Below are 23,039 nucleotides of genomic sequence, written 5' to 3'. Positions count from 1 at the left end.
CTACACCGGCCAAACCTGGACGACGCTGGGCCAATTGTGCGCCGCCCTATGGAACTCCCATTCACGTTCAGTTGTGATACAGCCTGGATTCGAACCAGGGTGTCTGTAGTGACGCCTCTAACACTGAGATGCTTAGACCACTGCGCCACTCAGAATGAGCCCTTCTCCCCCGATTGTTCAGTTTGGCCGGGTGGACAGCTCTAGGAAGAATCTTGATGTTTCCAAACTTCTTCCATGTAAGAATGGTGGAGACCACTGTCTTCTTTGGGAACTTCAATGCTGCTGAATTATTTGCTACCCTTCCCCAGATCTGTGCCTCGACACAATCCTGTCTCGGAGCTCTATGGACAATTCCTTTGACATCATGGCCTGGTTTTTGCTCTGTCATGCACTGTCAACTGTGGGACCTTATATAGACAGGTGTGTGCTTTATGGTCGAGTGACCAGACGGAAGCCACTCCTCAGTAAAAGGCACATGACAGCACGCTTGGAGTTTGCCAAAAGCCACCTAAAGGACTTTCAGACCATGAGAAACAAGATTATCTGGTGTGATGAAAGCAAGATTGAACTCTTTGGCCTGAATGCCAGGTGTCACGTCTGGAGGAAACCTGGCACCATCCCCACGGTGAAGCATGGTGGGATGTTTTTCAGGACTGGGACTGGGAGAGAAGTCTGGATTGAGGGAAAGATGAACGGAGCAAAGTACAGAGAGATCCTTGATGAAAACCTGCTCCAGAATGCTCAGGACCTCCGATTGGGGCGAAGGTTCACCTTCCAATAGGACAAGAACCCTAAGCACACAACCAAGACAAGGAGTGGCTTCGGGGCAAGTCTCTGAATGTCTTCGAGTGGCCCAGCCAATGCCCGGACTTCAAACATCTCTGCAGAGACCGGAAAATAGCTGTGCAGCAACACACCTGTTCCAACCTGACAGAGTTTCAGAGGATCTGCAGAGAAGAATGGGCGAAACTCCCAAAATACAGGTGTACCAAGCTTGTAGCGTCATAGCCAAAGGCGCTTCAACAAAGTACTGAGTAAAGGGTCTGACTACTTATGTAAATGAGATATTTCAGTTTTTTATTTTTAATAAATTAGCCAGTTACACTAGCTCTGTCCGGAGGAATGGGCCAAAACTCACCCCACTTATTGTGGGAAGCTTGTGGAAGGCTACCCAAAACATTTGACCCAAGTTAAACAATTGAAAGGCAATGCTACCAAATACTAATTGAGTGTATGTAAACTTCTGACCCACTGGGGAATGTGATGAAAGAAATAAAAGCTGAAATAAATAATTCTCTCTTCTATTATTCTGACATTTCACATTCTTAAAATAAAGTGATGATCCTAACTAATCTTTACTTGGATTAAATGTCAGAATTGTGAAAAACTGAGTTTAGATGTATTTGGCTGAGATGTATGTAAACTTCCGACTTCAACTGTAGGTGTTCCTTTTGACCAGATGTGAAAGGGCAGTGTGGAGTGCGATTGAGTGTCATCTGTGGATCTGTTGGGGCGGTATATGAATTGGAGTGGGTCTTGGTTTTCCGGGATGATGGATGCTGATGTGAGTCATATCCAGCCTTTCAAAGCACTTCATGGCTACAAACGTGAGTGCTATGGGGCGGTAGTCAGGTTATAAACGAGATATTCTAGATATCACCTTTTCTTCCAAGAGTGTGCAGATGAAAGAGAGATGTCTTGTATGAGTTGTTACGTGTCTGTCCTGCACTACACGTTTATCACCCACTGTCACTGTACCTGAAGTCCTGATAGACTGCAGTATCTCTCAGTGCATTGATCTGGGCCTTGAATACTTCTGGGTTAGTGGTCTGCATCAGGCTCACAATGTCTTGTAGCACAAATAAATTGGATAGGATACAAAATAAACACTGTACATTACTTAACATTCTACATAAATAACATGTTATCCATGGTACACTGGTCTTGTACGACCACATACAGAACAAAGGAAAAACATGGACTTCCAACAATTTTCATGGTTTGATCAGATTGTGTGGACTACATATGAATGATTACCGACTCAAATGGGATAATACGTGTACAGGTTGTACAATATAAGATTGTATGGTTTCTTTTTTTTGTAAATTATTTTTGGAATTCAGTACTTTTTAGAATGTAGGGACAGTGGTGGTCCAAAATAGGGGAGGATTGTCAAACTTATTTTGGTGGTTTGGGGAGGGTTGTCAAACTTATTTTTGTGGTTTGGGGAGGGTTGTCAAACTTATTTTGGTGGTTTGGGGAGGGTTGTCAAACTTATTTTTGTGGTTTGGGGAGGGTTGTCAAACTTATTTTGGTGGTTTGGGGAGGGTTGTCAAACTTATTTTTGTGGTTTGGGGAGGGTTGTCAAACTTATTTTTGTGGTTTGGGGAGGGTTGTGTGTTTTTTTTATTGGACACAGGGGAAGAAAGGGCATTTTTTCCCAGATTTACATTCACCATTTTGCAGGTTTTACTTTATAATTTATTTCATTCGAGCCACATTTCCTCATCTGCTTGCATGCTCCTCCCCTATATCAAGGTGTTTTGGTACTTCCTTTATGCACTACTCTTTTCTGTGTGCTAACTTTTACCATACCGCAGGTCAGTATATTCTACCAGTCTAACAGTCTATCCTGCCCTCTATCCACCAGTCAGTGCAAATAGTGGGTAGTTTGTCCAGATCTGCAAAATGCAACTATCAATCATACCACACATAAATAATTCAAAGCTGCACCAATGTTCAATATAAAAGAGGAGAAGCCAGGTTCATCATTGCGCATGAAAGAACAGGTAAGACATGAGACATGCAGCTTGTTTAGTAAAATTGTTGACAATTGTTGAAATTGTTGCATTTATATTTTTGTTCACTATATAAACAAACTATTATGTTATAAGTCTTGTTAACTGGCCTCTCCTAGCCACTATGGCTAGTCCTGTCTGTGTGAAGGAGAGGCCAGTTAATTTCAACATAATAGTTTGTTTATATAGTGAACAAAAATATAAACGCAACAATTTCAACAATTTTACTGACTTACAGTTCATATAAGGAAATCAGTCAATGTAAATAAATGAATTAGGTGTAATCTTTGGATTTCACATGGCTGGGCAGGGGTGCAGCCATGGATGGGCCTGGGAGGGCATAGGAGCAAATATTTGGGAGCAAGGCCCACTCGCTGGGGTTCCAGGCCCAGCCAATCAGAATGTGTTTTACACCCACAAAAGGGCTTTATTACAAACAGAAATACTCTTCGTATTCATCAGCTGTCCGGGTGGCTGGTCTCAGACAATCCTGCAGGTGAAGAAGCCAGATGAGGAGGTCCTGTGCTGCCATGGTTACACGTGGTCTGCGTCTGTGAGGCCGGTTGGACGTACTGCCAAATTCTCTAAAAACACGTTGGAGGTCCGTTATGGTAGAGATGTGGTAGAGATTATGGTAGAGAAATCATTGAATTCTCATGGGATGGACACTTTATCGGTATGCCTGATTATATAAAGCGGTCACAGCAGACGTGTGTGAGGGATTCCAGAAAGCAGGTGCTTTCTACTGTCTGAATGATTGCTGTTGCCAAACTGTATAACCCCCATGTGGTTGTGGTTTCTTGGCAGGTTGGCAAGTTCTGTTCAGTTCAGATTCAGGTTCATTTAACGTCATCAAAAATATACATATAATGTATGATGTCATCTTACATTTATTGAACCTTAAATTACACAAATGTTGGAATATATGCCAATCATCAACCTATTTAGAAGGAAAACAACATCGAAACACATTTCATCATCATCACAATCCTTATTGTCACACTTATCATCCATTCCACGTTGGTTCAACTTCAATTCATTGAAATGACGTGGAAACAATGTGGATTCAACCAGTATCCAGTGGGATGTGAAACTTGTCTCCAGAAATACATTTTGACACAGCATACAAAGAAATAAAGTGAGAAAAGCTAATTTACAGTGGGGCAAAAAAGTATTTAGTCAGCCACCAATTGTGCAAGTTCTCCCACTTAAAAATATGAGAGAGGCCTGTACTTTTCATCATAGGTACACTTCAACTATGACAGACAAAATTAGATTTTTTTTCTCCAGGAAATCACATGAATTTATTTGCAAATGCTTTGTGATTCATCAAAGTCCTGTTAACTGACTGATATTATCTCATTAAACATCCTAAGCCTGTTAACCTCAAACCTTATTTTCGGTGTCTGCTGCAATAGCCCATCCGTGACAAGGTGTGATGAGTTGTGCATTCTGAGATGCCATTCTGCACACCACTGTTGTACCGCGCCATTATTTGACTGTTTGTGGCCCGCCTGTTAGCTTACACGATTCTTGACATTCTCCTGTGTTTTGTTTGTCGCGCCATTCTCTGTAAACCCTAGACATAATGGATCCGTCGCGCCTGGCATCGACGATCATACCACGCTCAAAGTGTCTTATGTCACTTGTTTTGCCCATTCTAACGTTCAATCGAACAGTAACTGAATGCTTCGATGCCTACTTTATATAGCAAGCCATGGCCACATGTCTCACTCTCTGAGAGATGGAGGAAGTGGAGGCAGCGTGTCGAGCAAAGTTGGTGAAGACGAATGTTCTGAATGGACAACATTAGTGTCAAAAAATCTAACAAAAAGGAAATTGTCTAAGATTAGAGTGGAGGATACGTGTATGAACGATAATTCATCGTTTCATGTTGGGATGCGTTTGTTGAATAAGGATGCATATGTAGGAGACCCGTTTGAGGTGTCAAATTGTGAATATATGTGCTGGGAAAAACAAGGAGTCTGAGTGACCAGGTGTGGTCTTATTTTATTCGTTGTTTTTATGAATAACAGAGGAAGATTGCAGTTGGCCTCAAAAGAATCCAGACAACAGAATTATTACGCTTTGAACTTCAGTGCAGTGCACCCATCAAAGGAGACATCTCAGACAGAGGTTCAGGTTGAACACCGAAAGAGACTTCCTGGTGTGGTTGGTGCCCAGCATCTGACCTGCTAGGTCAATGGATAAAAAAAAGTCTGTGGGTCCTGTTTAAAAAAAAATGAAGAGCACCTACAGTACCAACGCATGTGGAGCTTGGTTATTTAAGATACGCCGAAAGAGCTTTTGACCCCAAACCACTACAGTGTAAAATAAATTAAGAATTTGGCCAGGATTTTACATCTGCATTGCTTGCTGTTTGGGGTTTTAGGTTGGGTTTCTGTATAGCACTATGTGACATCTGCTGATGTAAAAAAAAAGAGCTTTATAAATACATTTGATTGATTGATTGATTGATTGTTGCAAGTGTGTGCAGACGGATGGATTATACTGAAGAAAGGTGTGTAGAAGCATGACAGTCTCTGAGAGATGGCGGAAGTGGATGCTGATTGTGGTGGGGATTATGATCCCAAGAGCCCTGTAAGGGTGAAGGAGATTGAGGTGGAAAAACTTAAGTGGTCAATCGAATTTCCTATGTGGAGGTGATTAAAAGTGTTGAGAAAACAAGTGACGCTAGTAAAGACATGGTATTGGATGGATGTCTTGCCTGTGGTAAATGTTAGCTGCCAGTCAAAAGATACCTTGTGTGTTAAAAAGGAGGATTTTGTGGTGTTCATTGCCACAGTTCTAAACTCAAGTCTCAAAGTCAAAGAAACTGGATATTATTGTGGCTGAGGCAGAAAGGTTTTTGGTACTGTGTAGGGATCAGATCTGTTTTGTTTTTAACAGAGCATTTGTTTGACTTAGTTTACTTATTTTTTGTAGGTCGTTTTAGTTTTTGTTAGTTTGTTCCGTTTTTCCTGTTTCCATCCCACACATAAGAGGGAGGGTGTACACTAAATGGTGCAAACGCCAATATACCATAGAAGAAGAAGACTCGCCGTCTGTTGGAGTGATCAATTTTCGTGAACAGGTTGATGTACTAAATAAATTGGCCTGGCCACTGAGTGTATGTAAAAAAAAAAAGCCTAAATATTACGACACTTCTAGTCAATCAAATAAGCCTCACGTAATTCGACACTCTCTCATTCACCTCCATACAAAAAAAGGGTTTAACTCACGTGGACACATTTTGGGCGGAATAAATCCTCCCGCTTCGCCTCTTCATCTGATTACCTTGAAAACAACGGTCGGACATCTTGGACGCAGTGTCCAATTCTTGAATTTATACCAGTGGTCGAATCAGCAACTAGTGCTTTGAAAACTTCCTCGGAGTATCGGCGCTCCGGTATCACGAGTCCCATCACGAAGCCTCTAGCTCGACCGAACAAAGTAACATAACATAACATATATTTTGGTATTTCTTAGCTACTGTAGTTAGCAACAACAATGAGAAACTGCTGTGCGGTGAATTGTGCTAATCGAGCTGGTCAAGGATGGAGATTCTTCACTATACCAAGAGGATCTCATCCCTTCCAAAATAATAGAAGACGGTTGTGGCTGCAAGCCATAAAACGGGTGGATTGGGGCCCTGATGGTCTGAGGGGTGATTATAGCTTGTGTGGAGCTCATTTCATCTCTGGTAAGTATGCTTTGGCTAGTTAGCAAATGCTAATACGTTTGCTAGTTAAAGATAAAATGACGGAATTAATAAAAATAACAGCGCAATACCCGCCTTTGTTTAGCTAAAAAAGTTAGGGTATAGGGCTGGAGAAATGTACTGAACCACTGAAATGCACGTGTGTCGTGAGCAACAATAGTGGGATCGGCTGTTCGCCTTTAAAATAAAGTTACCCTGTTGACATTTATGCAAACTGATAAAAATGTAGGAATCATCACACAATTGGACTAGATAGACCCACATGGTTGGAATGTTAACTTTTTTTTTTAATCAACAGACAATAATTCGTTAATTTGACAACGTATTAGAAACGTATTAGACTTCATAATTGCATTGTGGGCAAAAGTTACAACCTTACCCCATTTCATGGACCCAAGACCCATAGGTATCAGCCTACACAGTGACACCCACAGATTACAATTCTTGAAGAGTATACACAAATATTAGCGTAGTAGCTTCTTATCGTGGGACTTCAGTATCTCCACCTTTTCCTGTTGAAAAGCAATATCCCAATTCTAAATACAGTAAAGTACACACACTGAAGGGTACATTAATGCTTTGAGCAAAATAGTATTTATAGACACAACTGCAAACTTCAATAAGTAGGGCAGAGGTTGGCAACCCGTTCCTGGATTGCCACAAGTACTGCAGGATCTAATAAAAATGTATTTGTCACATGCACGGAATACAACAGACCTTTACAAGCCATTAACCAACAATACAGTTAAAAAAAAACATACTTTTAAAATGATTTCCTAAATATAACACAATACAATAACGAGGCTATATACAGGGGGTACCGGTACCGAGTCAATGTGCGGGGGTACAGGTTAGTCCAGGTAGTTTGTACATGTAGGTAGTGGTAAAGTGAGGGGGTGTCAATGTAAATAGTCCGGGTGGCCTTTTGATGAATTGTTCAGCAGTCTTATGGTTTGGGGGTAGAAGCTGTTAAGGAGCCTTTTGGACTGAGACTTGGTGCTCCGGTACCACTTGCCGTTCGGTAGCAGAGAGAACAGTCTATGACTTGGATGACTGAAGTCTTTGACAATTTTGGGGGGGCTTTCCTCTGACACTGTCTAGTTGGGCATTCAAGGAGCTGGTTTGATGGGAAGTTGTGATGTCAATAGAGAACAAAAGAGGAAAGTGTCCCCCCCCTCGTGCCATGTCATGACTTACCTGGACCACTTAATGAGAGATGCCTTTTGTTAATAATCAGGTGTCAAATGAGGTGAAAAAGGAGAATAGAGTGCCATTTTAACTGTGGGAAATCAACTTACTATTCGGGTCTATTGTGTGAATGGAACATATTGCGATTTGTTTTTATTTTTTATTTCACCTTTATTTAACCAGGTAGGCCAGTTGAGAACACCTTTATTTAACCAGGTAGGCTAGTTGAGAACACCTTTATTTAACCAGGTAGGCTAGTTGAGAACACCTTTATTTAACCAGGTAGGCCAGTTGAGAACACCTTTATTTAACCAGGTAGGCTAGTTGAGAACACCTTTATTTAACCAGGTAGGCTAGTTGAGAACACCTTTATTTAACCAGGTAGGCTAGTTGAGAACACCTTTATTTAACCAGGTAGGCTAGTTGAGAACACCTTTATTTAACCAGGTAGGCTAGTTGAGAACACCTTTATTTAACCAGGTAGGCTAGTTGAGAACACCTTTATTTAACCAGGTAGGCTAGTTGAGAACACCTTTATTTAACCAGGTAGGCTAGTTGAGAACACCTTTATTTAACCAGGTAGGCTAGTTGAGAACACCTTTATTTAACCAGGTAGGCTAGTTGAGAACACCTTTATTTAACCAGGTAGGCTAGTTGAGAACACCTTTATTTAACCAGGTAGGCTAGTTGAGAACACCTGTATTTAACCAGGTAGTCTAGTTGAGAACACCTTTATTTAACCAGGTAGGCTAGTTGAGAACACCTTTATTTAACCAGGTAGGCTAGTTGAGAACACCTTTATTTAACCAGGTAGACTAGTTGAGAACACCTTTATTTAACCAGGTAGGCTAGTTGAGAACACCTTTATTTAACCAGGTAGGCTAGTTGAGAACACCTTTATTTAACCAGGTAGGCTAGTTGAGAACACCTGTATTTAACCAGGTAGTCTAGTTGAGAACACCTTTATTTAACCAGGTAGGCTAGTTGAGAACACCTTTATTTAACCAGGTAGGCTAGTTGAGAACACCTTTATTTAACCAGGTAGACTAGTTGAGAACACCTTTATTTAACCAGGTAGGCTAGTTGAGAACACCTTTATTTAACCAGGTAGGCTAGTAGAGAACACCTTTATTTAACCAGGTAGGCCAGGTGAGAACACCTTTATTTAACCAGGTAGGCTAGTAGAGAACACCTTTATTTAACCAGGTAGGCAAGTTGAGAACACCTTTATTTAACCAGGTAGGCTAGTTGAGAACACCTTTATTTAACCAGGTAGGCTAGTAGAGAACACCTTTATTTAACCAGGTAGGCTAGTTGAGAACACCTTTATTTAACCAGGTAGGCCAGTTGAGAACACCTTTATTTAACCAGGTAGACTAGTTGAGAACACCTTTATTTAACCAGGTAGACTAGTTGAGAACACCTTTATTTAACCAGGTAGGCTAGTTGAGAACACCTTTATTTAACCAGGTAGGCCAGTTGAGAACACCTTTATTTAACCAGGTAGGCCAGTTGAGAACACCTTTATTTAACCAGGTAGGCTAGTTGAGAACACCTTTATTTAACCAGGTAGGCTAGTAGAGAACACCTTTATTTAACCAGGTAGGCAAGTTGAGAACACCTTTATTTAACCAGGTAGGCTAGTTGAGAACACCTTTATTTAACCAGGTAGGCAAGTTGAGAACACCTTTATTTAACCAGGTAGGCTAGTTGAGAACACCTTTATTTAACCAGGTAGGCTAGTTGAGAACACCTTTATTTAACCAGGTAGGCTAGTTGAGAACACCTTTATTTAACCAGGTAGGCTAGTTGAGAACACCTTTATTTAACCAGGTAGGCTAGTTGAGAACACCTGTATTTAACCAGGTAGGCTAGTTGAGAACACCTTTATTTAACCAGGTAGGCTAGTTGAGAACACCTTTATTTAACCAGGTAGGCAAGTTGAGAACACCTTTATTTAACCAGGTAGGCTAGTTGAGAACACCTTTATTTAACCAGGTAGGCTAGTTGAGAACACCTTTATTTAACCAGGTAGGCTAGTTGAGAACACCTTTATTTAACCAGGTAGGCTAGTTGAGAACACCTTTATTTAACCAGGTAGGCAAGTTGAGAACACCTTTATTTAACCAGGTAGGCTAGTTGAGAACACCTTTATTTAACCAGGTAGGCTAGTTGAGAACACCTTTATTTAACCAGGTAGGCTAGTTGAGAACACCTTTATTTAACCAGGTAGGCTAGTTGAGAACACCTTTATTTAACCAGGTAGGCTAGTTGAGAACACCTGTATTTAACCAGGTAGGCTAGTTGAGAACACCTGTATTTAACCAGGTAGGCTAGTTGAGAACACCTTTATTTAACCAGGTAGGCTAGTTGAGAACACCTTTATTTAACCAGGTAGGCAAGTTGAGAACAAGTTCTCATATATATATATATATATACCGGACACTTGAGAAATTTAACCAACCCATAAAGCATTCCATGCATCATCACTTTTGCAGAGACTTATGTAAGACAGTCCACTATTCAGAATGTGATGAGTAGATTGGCTAGTCATGATTTAGGTTTATAATACAACTGAATCACTGTTCTCAAAAAAGACTGTTCAATGCGTGGCTGAGTGGTGTATAGAGTAGAGGCCTGGGCTATAGGCCATATCAGACATGTTTCTTCTTTCTTTGCACGGGAAAACACATTTCATACAATTCTACTACGCTTTGTATGACTGGAGACATCAGCTGAATCTTTTCTTAATATGACAAATGACAGGGTAGCCTACTCTGCTGACAATGACAGATCTATAACATCAACGTTGTCCATATAAACAGGCCTAAGGGGAGACACAAATAGAATACTTTCCGAATGAACTGTAGTTCTTTCTCCCATCTTTTCATTCAGACTCAATCATGGACACACTTACTTAAATATAGGTTAAATAAAATAAATCAATTGAACAGGTCAGGCTTCCATAGTCCTAGGCAGAAACTGATTCAGCTGCACGACCAGGTGGACAGGGCCAACCAGGCAGGATAAACCCCATCCACCCCACACCACCAGAGGGATAGGCTGATACCTTTGGATCTTGGGTCCATGAAATGGGGGTAAGGCTGTACATTGCAATATGAATGTATTGAATGTCCAATACACACAATAGACTGACTGGGAAGGTGATTTCCCCAAACTGAGGCTATAAAGTGTTTTACATTTACGATGTTTACAAACGTTGGAGTAAAACAAGAGTATATTGTGGGTTCTGATGTGGTATGACAGTTGAACTAAGCTCATGAGGCATTTATAAGTTACTGCTATATTCTTCAAGAATCAGTGGGTGGCCTCCCGGGTGGCACAGTGGTCGAAGGCACTGCATTGCAATGCTAGCTGTGCCACCAGAGATTCTGGGTTTGAGCCCAGGCTCTGTCGCAGCCGGCCGGGACCGGGAGGTCCATGGGGTGACGCACAATTGGCCCAGCGTCGTCCGGGTTAGGAAGGGTTTGGCCGGCAAGGATATCCTTGTCTCGTCGCACGCTAGCAACTCCTGTGGCGGGCCGGGTGCAGTGCACGCTGACCAGGTCGCCAAGTGTACAGTGTTTCCTCTGTCACATTGGTGCTGCTGGCTTCCGGGTTGGATGTGCATTGTGTCAAGAAGCAGTGCGGCTTGGTTAGGTTGTGTTTCGGAGGATGCATGGCTCTCGACCTTCACCTCTCCCGAGTCCGTACGGGAGTTGCATCGATGAGACAAGACTGTAACTACTACCAATTGGATACTGAGAAATTGGGGAGGAAAAAGGGAGTAAAATAAAATGTAAAAAAAGAATCAGTGGGTATATATCATTCAACTAAGGATTCTAGCTTTGAAGGAATAATTCACAAAAATGACATATTGGTTTCCATACTGTTGAAGGAATTTAATTCCTCTGTTTTAATTCCCAATTACAATTAAACACTGTCAATTCATAAGAATTTGTAAGACCCTTATTTTATAGGAATGGACAGAGCCCCGGTCTTAAAAGTCAAGTAACAGCCTTTATTCAAGAGAGTACTGCCACAATACAGGTTACCACAGGTTATAAACGGATAATTACGTCCTTTAGTTCCAGCCCCAATCCGTGCCATATCCGTTCCAGTACAAAGGCTGTCTCTCCAGCCTTCCCACATCCGTCTCCCTACTAATTTAATTTACGAGTCAAGGTTTTCTTGTGTAGATAAGCATTCTAGCCAGTCTGATTCATTTGTACCAAGGAACAGACCGTCATTGTTACTAAACTCTTGACCACATTCACTTCAGTACTGGGATCAGATAAGAAAATTCATACATATACAGTAACATTTAGTATTTTGATTAGTAGATATACAGTAACATAATAGTATTCTGATTAGTACATCCTGATTGAAATGTATACATACTTAGTCATTTATAGATAAAAATTCCCTTAACACATACCCTGCAAAGGACAAGCAATTAAATGTTTTGGTTTCGTTTACCATGTCACTGTTTCCAAATGTGAACTTCTTAGCAGGTCAATGGCACCGATATTATCCTTTTTTTTAAATTTATTTTATTTTTATTTTTTTTTGCTTCATGTCCAAATCTTCTATAATGAACTACATTGACCTACACAATCAATTCTAGATACTTAGGGATGATTTTGACATAATTTAGCAAGCCAAGATAAAATAACCTTCTAGTAAGTCAGATAAGTTTGCTAGCCAGTCCATTCACTAATCACCAAAAATATTTTCTTTCCAACCAGGAGAACCTTCTATGGACTACGACAGCCCCGATTTTGTTCCATCAATATTTCCCCAAGGCAAACAGACAAGGTATGTTTGTATTCATTACATTTTGTGTTTTCATTTTAAATGCGTTTTCATTCAGTTGCTAATTCTCACTTGAGCTCTACTGTTGTCCCCTAGAAACTCAAGAAAGACGAGATGCAATAAAGCACAGTCTGACGGCAGTGCTGTTGCCATGGCAAGTCCAGACACAGAGGTCGATGTCCTTCCTGACTGTTCTGAAGGTACACAGTAATGTTAACACTTAGGCTTTGACATTTTAAGGCGTTAGTGCTGAGCGATTAACCAAAATGTCAGTTATGTTTCAAGTTAAACAATTTAAAGTCAATGCTACCAAACACTAAATTAGTATATGTAAACTTCCGACCCACTGGGAATGTGATGAAATAAATAAATGCTGAATTAAATTAATTCTCTCTACTATTATTACATTTCACACTCTTACATTTTCACATTCTTAAAATAGTGGTGATTCTAACTGACCTAAGGCGGGGCATTTTTAGCCGGATTAAATGTCAGGAATTGTGAAAAACTGAGTCTAAATGTATTTGGCGAAGGTGTATGTAAACTTCTGACTTCAACTGTATAAACTTAGCAAAAAAAGAACTGTCCTCTCACTGTCAACGGTGTTTATTTTCAGCAAACTTAACATGTGTAAATATTTGTATGAACATAAGATTCAACAACTGAGACAAACTGAACAAGTTCCACAGACATGTGACTAACCGGAATGGAATAGGGAGAGGGGAGGGGTCAAAATCAAAAGTAAGTCAGTCTCTGGTGTGGCCACCAGCTGCATTAAGTACTGCAGTGCATCTTCTACTCATGGACTGCACCAGATTTGCCAGTTCTTGCTGTGAGATGTTACCCCACTCTTCCACCAAGGCACCTGCAAGTTCCCAGACATTTCTGTAGGGAATGGCCCTAGCCCTCACCCTCCAATCCAACAGGTCCCAGAGGTGCTCAATGGGATTGAGATCCGAGCTCTATGCTGGCCATGGCAGAACACTGACATTCCTGTCTTGCAGGAAATCGCGCACAGAACGAGCAGTATGGCTGGTGGCATTGTCATGATGGAGGGTCATGTCAAAATGAGCCTGTAGGACGTGTACCACATGAGGGAGGAGGATGTCTTCCCTGTAATGCACAGCGTTGAGATTGCCTGCAATGACGACAAGCTCAGTCAAATGGTTCTGTGGCACGCTGCCCCAGACCATGACAGACCCCCCACCACCAAATTGATCCCGTTCCAGAGTACAGGCCTCGGTGTAATGTTCATTCCTTCGACGATAAACGCGAATCTGACCATCACCCCTGGTGAGACAAAACCTCGACTCATCAGTGAAGAGCACTTTTTGCCAGACTTGTCTGGTCCAGCGACGATGGGTTTGTGCCCATAGGTGAAGTTGTTGCCGGTGATGTCTGGTGAGGACCTGCCTTACAACAGGCCTACAAGCCCTCAGTCCAGCCTCTCTCAGCCTATTGTGGACAGTTTGAGCACAGATGGAGGGATTGTGCATTCCTGCTGTAACTCAGGCAGTTGTTGCTGCCATCCTATAACTGTCCCGCAGGTGTGATGTTCAGATGTACTGATCCTGTGCAGGTGTTGTTACACGTGGTCTGCCACTGGGAGGACGATCAGCTGTCCATCCTGTCTTCCTGTAGCGCTGTCTTAGGTGTCTCACAGTAACGGACTTTGCAATTATTGCCCTGGCCACATCTGCAGTCCTCATGCCTCCTTGCAGCATGCCTAAGTCACGTTCACGCAGATGAGCAGGGACCCTGGGCATCTTTCTTTTGTTTTTTTTCAGTCAGTAGAATTTCCTCTTCAGTGTCCTAAGTTTTCATAACTGTGACCTTAATTGCCTACTGTCTGTAAGCTTTTAGTGTCTTAATGACCGTTCCACAGGTGCATGTTCATTAATTATTTATGATTCATTGAACAAGCATGGGAAACAGTGTTTAAACCCTTTACAATGAAGATCTGAAGTTATTTGGATTTTTACGAATTATCTTTGAAAGAGTGCTGAAAAAGGGACGTTTCTTTTTTTGCAGAGTTTATCATATATATATATATATATATATATACATACATACATACATACATACATACATACATACATATATATATACATACATACATACATACATACATACATACATACATACATACATACATACATACATACATACATACATACATACATACATACATACATACATACATACATACATACATACATACATACATACATACATACATACATACATACATACATACATACATACATACATACATACATATATGAACTGTTTGCCTCAATGTGAGTTAGCGGGAATTGAGTATGTAATGAAGTAATACCTCAAATTGAAATGATAAAATACCCAACATGATGACTTGCTGCATACCAAAAATTCTGGAATTTGGTGATGCCATCTCTTGTTCAGCACAATCTCAGTCGGGGCCAGATGAGCTGGTGATCCTCTTTCTAGCGAGTCCTTGGAATGAGGATCTTGCAGACTGCTGTGGTTACATTATCCCAACATTTTTATTTTTTTATTTCACCTTTATTTAACCTGGTAGGCTAGTTGAGAACAAGTCCTCATTTACAACTGCGACCTGGCCAAGATGATAAAGCATAGCAGTGTGAACAGACAACAACAGAGTTACACATGGAGTAAACAATAAACAAGTCAATAACACATTAAGAAAAAAAAGTCTATATACATTGTGTGCAAAAGACATGAGGTAAGCGGATAATTACAATTTAGCAGATTAACACTGGAGTGATAAATGATCAGATTGTCATGTACAGGTAGAGATATTGGTGTGCAAAAGAGCAGAAAAGTAAACAAATAAAAACAGTATGGGGATGAGGTAGGTAAATTGGGTGGGCTATTTACCGATGGACAGCTGCAGTGATCGGTTAGCTGCTCAGATAGCAGATGTTTAAAGTTGGTGAGGGAGAAGTCTCCAACTTCAGCGATTTTATTTTTTATTTTTTTTAATATTTATTTTAAATGTTTTTTTTTTTGTTGCAATTCGTTCCATCAGTTGTGCTTGTTGACAAACAACATTGTGTCTGCTGTAAGTTAGATAGTCCAGCTCGTCATTGATGATCTGGCTTGGCTACTGCATCTCTCTCTCCCTCCTGTCCCCTCCCCTGTTATCTCACACCGGATCAGCTTCCTCCTCCTGCAGCACAGTCTCTCCCGTTGTGCAGAGGAATAAAATAAAGAATATCCGACTAGTGAAATTATTTCACACGCCCATCCCAAGTTTGAGCCCTGCTTTGGTAGTTTCCCCTCAAACACAACACTTGTTAAGTTAACCTTATTCTTCTTCTTTTTTTTCAACAGTGCTGCATGGTCCTGATTGTTACCATAGTGACCAAAGCACGCTAGATCCGAAGCTGGAGGATGAAAGTCAGACTCTGGACCTGAATATCAAAGAAGAAGACGTGGATAATTTTATGTATCTAAGTGAGTATTCGTATCAGATTCAGTATTGGGCCTGTTGGGATCAATAATAGTACCGAGCGATGAGTTTCTTTTTGAGGTTTCGGTTCAAAAAAAAATATTATCACAGTTTTCTATTTAATTTGTTTGTTTTTTTAAACATAATGAAATATAACCTTGAAATGATTTTAGAGCCTTTTTAATTGAAATTCCATAGTCTCTAACAACATAGAACACAACTATTAATAAGAGCCCCATGATGGTAGTGACTTCCCATTACTGCTTAGCACATTACTTTACATCAGTAAAATATTTCAGTTGTGTATATTACTTTTCTTTGATTATTATTTCATTAAGTCATCTCTGCTCAGACAGGAGCAGCCAACCATCTAACGTTGTCCTCTGTCTCTCTCTCTGTCTAACGTTGTCCTCTGTCTCTCTCTGTCTAACCTTGTCCTCTGTCTCTCTCTCTGTCTAACCTTGTCCTCTGTCTCTCTCTCCGTCTAACCTTGTCCTCTGTCTCTCTCTCCGTCTAACCTTGTCCTCTGTCTCTCTCTCCGTCTAACCTTGTCCTCTGTCTCTCTCTCCGTCTAACCTTGTCCTCTGTCTCTCTCTCTGTCTAACCTTGTCCTCTGTCTCTCTCTCCGTCTAACGTTCTCCTCTGTCTCTCTCTCTGTCTAACGTTGTCCTCTGTCTCTCTCTGTCTAACGTTGTCCTCTGTCTCTCCGTCTAACGTTGTCCTCTGTCTCTCTCTCCGTCTAACGTTGTCCTCTGTCTCTCTCTCCGTCTAACGTTGTCCTCTGTCTCTCTCTCCGTCTAACGTTGTCCTCTGTCTCTCTCTCCGTCTAACGTTCTCCTCTGTCTCTTTCTCCGTCTAACGTTCTCCTCTGTCTCTCTCTCCGTCTAACGTTGTCCTCTGTCTCTCTCTCCGTCTAACGTTGTCCTCTGTCTCTCTGTCTAACGTTGTCCTCTGTCTCTCTCTCCGTCTAACCTTGTCCTCTGTCTCTCTCTCCGTCTAACCTTGTCCTCTGTCTCTCTCTCCGTCTAACGTTGTCCTGTCTCTCTCCGTCTAACGTTGTCCTCTGTCTCTCTCTCCGTCTAACGTTGTCCTCTGTCTCTCTCTCTGTCTAACCTTGTCCTCTGTCTCTCTCCATTGAGTTATACTATTTGTTGGCTAGCTAGTAGCTGCCCATGCTGCAGAGCTGACTAAATCACTTTTAGTAGTTCTAGAATAAGTAGATAAGGCGTACTTTCAAGTCTGCTACAACTATCAATCGGGTAGAGCTACCTCACGAGCTATCAATCTCTCTCGTCTCTGTGTCATGTACATTCCTCTCTCATGCGGTCTGGGTGTGGAGCTGGGAAGAACTGCCGCAATGGATTCTGGTCATTGTAGTAAATTCAAAGAACAAAAATAGGACAGCCCTCTGAATAACCTTAACATTTGTGCAATAAAAATGTTTTTCTGTCCTATTTTTGATCTTTTGTATTATATACGAGAATTCAGCACCTGATCTAAGTTTATTTAAAAGTGGAGTCGAGCACCTTGCTTCTTTTCATAGTAGTTAATTACCACTTTTCTGAGCTGAACTAGGTTGAATATTTGCCTATTGAAAACTACAACTCTACAGCTTCGTATGATTTCTCTCTAGAGAACTAAATGGAATTAAACTAATTGATCCGATGTCGGATAATTATTTTTAATAATTAAAAATTAAAAATGTTGGCTAATCGCTCAGCACTAACAAATAAGGTGTCAGAACGAGAGTAAACAGGAAATCAATCTGACTTCTTCAGTGATGCTTATTGTTTATATTCTGTCTAGACTATTCTGGAGTTCTGAAAGAGGAAACGTGGGAGTGTCCTCAGCCTGGGAAAGGGGGTCCTGACTGTAACCATAGCGACCTAAGCAAGCCAGATCCAAAGATGGAGGATGAAAGTCAGCTCCAGCGTCTAACTGTTAAAATCAAAGGAGAAGAAGAGGAGGAAACTTATGGCACTGAATGTGGCAAGACCTCTTTGTCAACAAGGAATCCGCTCACGTCCACTGGAGAGAATTCTTACCATTGCTATGACTGTGGGAAGAGTTTCAGTCAACATTCAAACTTAAAACAGCATCAGAGAACACACACAAGGGAGAAATCTCATAGCTGTTCTGACTGTGGAAAGAACTTCAGTCATAAGGGGAGTTTGGTATACCACCAGAGAATACATACAGGGGAGAAACCGTATAGCTGCTCTGACTGTGGGAAATGTTTCAGTCAAAAGGGGAGTTTGTTATACCACCAGAGAATACATACAGGGGAGAAACCGTATAGCTGCTCTGACTGTGGGAAAAGTTTCAGGCAAAAGGGGAGTATGGTACAACATCAGAGAACACATACAGGGGAGAAATCCTATAGCTGCTCTGACTGTGGGAAGAGTTTTACCGCATCTTCTACTCTAAAGAACCACCAGCGTAAAACACACTAGGGAAAAGCCTTACCATTGCGCGGACTGTGGGAAGAGCTTCAATCGACATCAACATTTCTCACAACATCAGAGAACAGTGTGTTGGATGCAGATTGGTTGTTTCAGATGTTGTGCCCAATAGAAATTAAAAGTAAATAATGTTGTCACTTTTATTGTAAATAGAATATATTTCTAAGCACTTCTACATTAATATGGATGCGACCATGATAATTGTGAATGATGAGTTAGGCATAAATATCATGCTAACCTCTGTTGTTGTAATGGTAAGAGGCTATGTCATGGGGGTATGATATTGTTTGTGCGTCTAACTTTCTCACTCATAATTATTCCCGATTTTTAATTCAGAACTATCTGTAATCATGGTAGCATCCACATTAATGTAGATTGTGTTTAGAAACATATTATATTCTTATTTACAATAAAAGTGACTCCAAAATGACAATACGTTATTTAACCATTCATTTCTATTGGGGGAAAAAAATCTGAAACAACCAAAATAAATAACCAATGCATCCAATACGTTTGTAGAGTCACAGGCTTGATGTAGTCATTATGTGCTAGGGATATGGGACCAGATACTAAGTCTGGCCACTTTAATACACACACACACACTGGGCTTTTAAAACGCATTCAGACCCCTTGACTTTTTCCCACGCGTTGTTACCTTACAGCCTTATTCTGAAAATGGATTAAATAAATACAAAATCCTCAGCAATCGACACACATTACCCCGTAATGACAAAGCGAAAACAGGTTTTGAATTTATAAAAAAAAAAAACAGAAATACCTTATTTACATAAGTATTCAGACCCTTTGCTATGAGACTCTAAATTGAGCTCAGATGCATCCTGTTTCCATTGACCATCCTTGATGTTTCTACAACTTGATTGGAGTCCACCTGTGGTAAACTCAATTGATTGGACATGATTTGGAAAGGCACACACCTGTCTATATAAGGTCCCACAGTTGACAGTGCATGACAGAGCAAAAACCAAGCCATGAGGTCTAAGGAATTGTCTGTAGACCTCTGAGACAGGATCGTGTTGAGACACAGATCTGGGGAAGGGTACCAGAAGGTCGCTGTAGCATTGAAGGTCCCCTAGAACACAGTGGCCTCCATTCTTAAATGGAAGAAGTTTGGAACCATCAAGACTCTTCCTAGAGCTGCCCGGCCAAACTGAGCAATCGGGGGAGAAGGGCCTTGGTCAGGGAGGTGACCAAGAACCCTCTGACGAGAGCTCTAGAGTTCCTCTGTGAAGATGGTTGTTATTCTGGAAGGGTCTCCCATCTCTGCAGCACTCTACCAATCAGGCCTTTATGAAGAGGCACCTAAAGACATGAGAAACAAGATTCTCTGGTCTGATGTAACCAAGATTGAACTTTTTGGCCTGAATGCCAAGTGTCACATCTGGAGGAAACCTGGCACCATCCTTACGGTGAAGCATGGTGGTGGCAGCATCATGCTATGGGGATGTTTTTCAGCAGCAGGGACTGGGAGACTAGTCAAGATCGAGGCAAATTACAGAGACCTGCTCAGGACCTCAGACTGGGGTGAAGGTTCACCTTCCAACAGGACAACGACCCTAAGCACACAACCAAGACAACGTAGAAGTAGCTTCGGGACACGTCTCTGAATGTCCGTGAGTGGCCCAACCAGAGCCCAGACTTGAACCCCGTCTAATCTTTCTTTGGAGAGACCTGAAAACAGCTGTGCAGCAACGCTCCCCATTCAACTGAACAGAGCTTGACGATGTGCAGAGAAGAATGGGAGAAACTCCCCAAATACTGGTGTGCCAGGCTTGTAGCGTTATACCCAAGAAGACTCAATGCTATAATCAAGTACTAACAAAGTACTGAGTAAAGTGTCTGAATACTTTTTGTAAATGTTTTGTTTTTTATTTATATATATTAGCAAAAATTCTAAACCTGTTTTTGCATTGTCAGTATGGGGTATTGTGTGTAGATTTGATTCATTTAAAAAAAAAATAATACATTTGTAATGTAACAAAATTTAGAAAAAGTCAAGTGGTCTGAATAGTTCCCGAAGGCACTGTATAAGTGAGTTTGTCCCAATACTTTTAGTCCCCTCCATTTTAGGTGACCATGTGCAAAAAGTTCTTTTAACTTTCAAATGTTCACCCAGATGAAAATACCCTCATATTAACCTCGTAGTCATTCTATAATTCCAAATCCAAAGTGCTGGAGTACAGAGACAAAATTAATTCATTGTCACAATACATTTGGAACTCACTGTATTTTTTTATAATTTTAATTGAAAATAATCACAAATGATTTGATATTTAGATAATGGTTGCAGTGGATCTTTAAGCTGGCACAGTGTTCTTCATTGTGGTCTTCATCAATGCTGTTAAAATGAACATTAACCACATTTCCATCCACAGTTTTTACGTGAGTAAAGTCATACCGTATAAACATTTTTTATCACGACAGCTGTGATGGAAACGAGTAGTTTTGGTACAATTTTATTTTTTGTGTCAAATTATTTGGGCAAGAAATGGTGGTGGAAATATTGGTATAATATATAGAGGAAACGTTGGAGTCCCACTATTACTCTGGAAACCATGAGTTTATTGTTAAAGATTAAATCAATTATGATGATCTTCAGTGCATGGTCATCTTGATGCTCCTTTCCAATAAAATTAAAAGTATTGTTTTAAATATACTTTAAGTAGCCAAATTAAAAGTATAAATCATATCAAATTCCTTTAAAGTATATTAGGCAAACCAGACGGCACTTTTCTTGGCTAGCCAGGGGCACACTCCAATATCCAGATACCATTGAACACGCGCTTTGTTTGTGAGTCCGCCAGATCTGAGGCAGGAGGGAAGACCAGGGTTGTTCTCTTGTGAGTCCGCCAGATCTGAGGCAGGAGGGAAGACCAGGGTTGTTCTCTTGTGAGTCCGCCAGATCTGAGGCAGGAGGGAAGACCAGGGTTGTTCTCTTGTGAGTCCGCCAGATCTGAGGCAGGAGGGAAGACCAGGGTTGTTCTCTTGTGAGTCCGCCAGATCTGAGGCAGGAGGGAAGACCAGGGTTGTTCTCTTGTGAGTCCGCCAGATCTGAGGCAGGAGGGAAGACCAGGGTTGTTCTCTTGTGAGTCCGCCAGATCTGAGGCAGGAGGGAAGACCAGGGTTGTTCTCTTGTGAGTCCGCCAGATCTGAGGCAGGAGGGAAGACCAGGGTTGTTCTCTTGTGAGTCCGCCAGATCTGAGGCAGGAGGGAAGACCAGGGTTGTTCTCTTGTGAGTCCGCCAGATCTGAGGCAGGAGGGAAGACCAGGGTTGTTCTCTTGTGAGTCCGCCAGATCTGAGGCAGGAGGGAAGACCAGGGTTGTTCTCTTGTGAGTCCGCCAGATCTGAGGCAGGAGGGAAGACCAGGGTTGTTCTCTTGTGAGTCCGCCAGATGTGAGGCAGGAAGGAAGACCAGGGTTGTTCTCTTGTGAGTCCGCCAGATGTGAGGCAGGAGGGAAGACCAGGGTTGTTCTCTTGTGAGTCCGCCAGATGTGAGGCAGGAAGGAAGACCAGGGTTGTTCTCTTGATAAGTGTGTGAATTTGACCAATTTCCTGTCCTGCTAAGCATTGAAAAATGTATGGAGTAAAAAGTTATTCAGTGAAGTAATAGTTTTCTAAAATAAATATAAAGTACAGGTTCCTACAAAAAAAATGACCTAAGTAGTACTTTACACCACTGCCTCAACCAAAGTAAGCACATTTGTTTTTTTAACGGAACAGTTTTTGTGATAAATCGGTAGAGTTTTTTATTCGGTGCAAAACAGCACGTCATCAGCAACTGACTGTTTGGTGGAAACACCACTGCTCAAATTGGATGGAAACTTAGCTAGTGACTCACTGTGGAAAACATGGTAACGATTAAAAGTGTCATCATTGATTGGGCTTGCAAAGAGCTCACCAGTTTGTTGTCCTAAAACCTGGAAATTATACTGAACAAAAATATAAACACATGTAAAGTGTTGGTTTCATGAGCTGAAAATATCCCAGAAATGTTCCATACCACAAAAAGCTTATTTCTTTAAAATGTGGCGCACACACATTTACCTCCTTTCCCAAGATAATCCATCCACCTGACAGGTGTGGCATATCAAGAAGCTGATTAAACAGCACGATCATTACACAGGTGCACCTTGTGCTGGGGACAATAAAAGGCTACTCTAAAACGTGTCGTTTTATCACACAACACCACAGACGTCTCAGGTTTTGAGGGTGTGTGCAATTGACTGCAGGAATGTCCACCAGAGCTGTTGCCAGATAATTTTATGTTCATTTTTCTAACATAAGGCATCTCCAACATCATTTTAGAGAAGTTGGCAGTACGTCCAACCGGCCTCATACTCGCAGACCACCACACCACAGGACCTCCACATCCGGCGGGATCATCTGAAGGGGAGTATTTCCCTCTATAATAAAGCCCTTTTGTGGGGAAAAACTCATTCTGAGTGGGTGGGCCTAGGACTGCGCCCCTGCCCAGGCATGTGAAATCTATAGATTAGGGATGAATTAATATTTCAATTGACTAATATGAACTGTAACTCAATAAAATCTTTGTTCAGCCATCCCTATAGGATAAATGAAGAAC

General features: G+C 41.3%; 1 protein-coding gene across 2 annotated transcripts; it reads left to right on the top strand.

The window, feature by feature from the left end:
- Positions 1-6,035: 6,035 nt before the first annotated feature.
- Positions 6,036-19,280, top strand: LOC118945348 (zinc finger protein 3-like). 2 transcript variants are annotated; one of them, XM_036968210.1, is made up of 5 exons: positions 6,036-6,501; positions 12,456-12,525; positions 12,619-12,722; positions 15,859-15,981; positions 17,783-19,280. In XM_036968210.1, the coding sequence occupies exons 1-5, from the start codon at positions 6,309-6,311 to the stop codon at positions 18,427-18,429; spliced, it is 1,137 nt and encodes a 378-aa protein (XP_036824105.1). In that variant the 5' UTR covers positions 6,036-6,308; the 3' UTR covers positions 18,430-19,280. The 2 variants fall into 2 exon arrangements, with proteins under 2 accessions (XP_036824105.1, XP_036824106.1); XM_036968211.1 differs by lacking the exon at positions 6,036-6,501 and having other exon boundaries at positions 12,297-12,525.
- The last annotated feature ends 3,759 nt before the right edge of the window (positions 19,281-23,039 follow it).

The sequence above is a fragment of the Oncorhynchus mykiss genome, chromosome Y (assembly GCF_013265735.2).
Source record: "Oncorhynchus mykiss isolate Arlee chromosome Y, USDA_OmykA_1.1, whole genome shotgun sequence".
NCBI lineage: Eukaryota > Metazoa > Chordata > Actinopteri > Salmoniformes > Salmonidae > Oncorhynchus > Oncorhynchus mykiss.
Note: the sequence above shows the minus strand (reverse complement) of the source record. Positions and strands in the feature narration are given on the sequence as shown.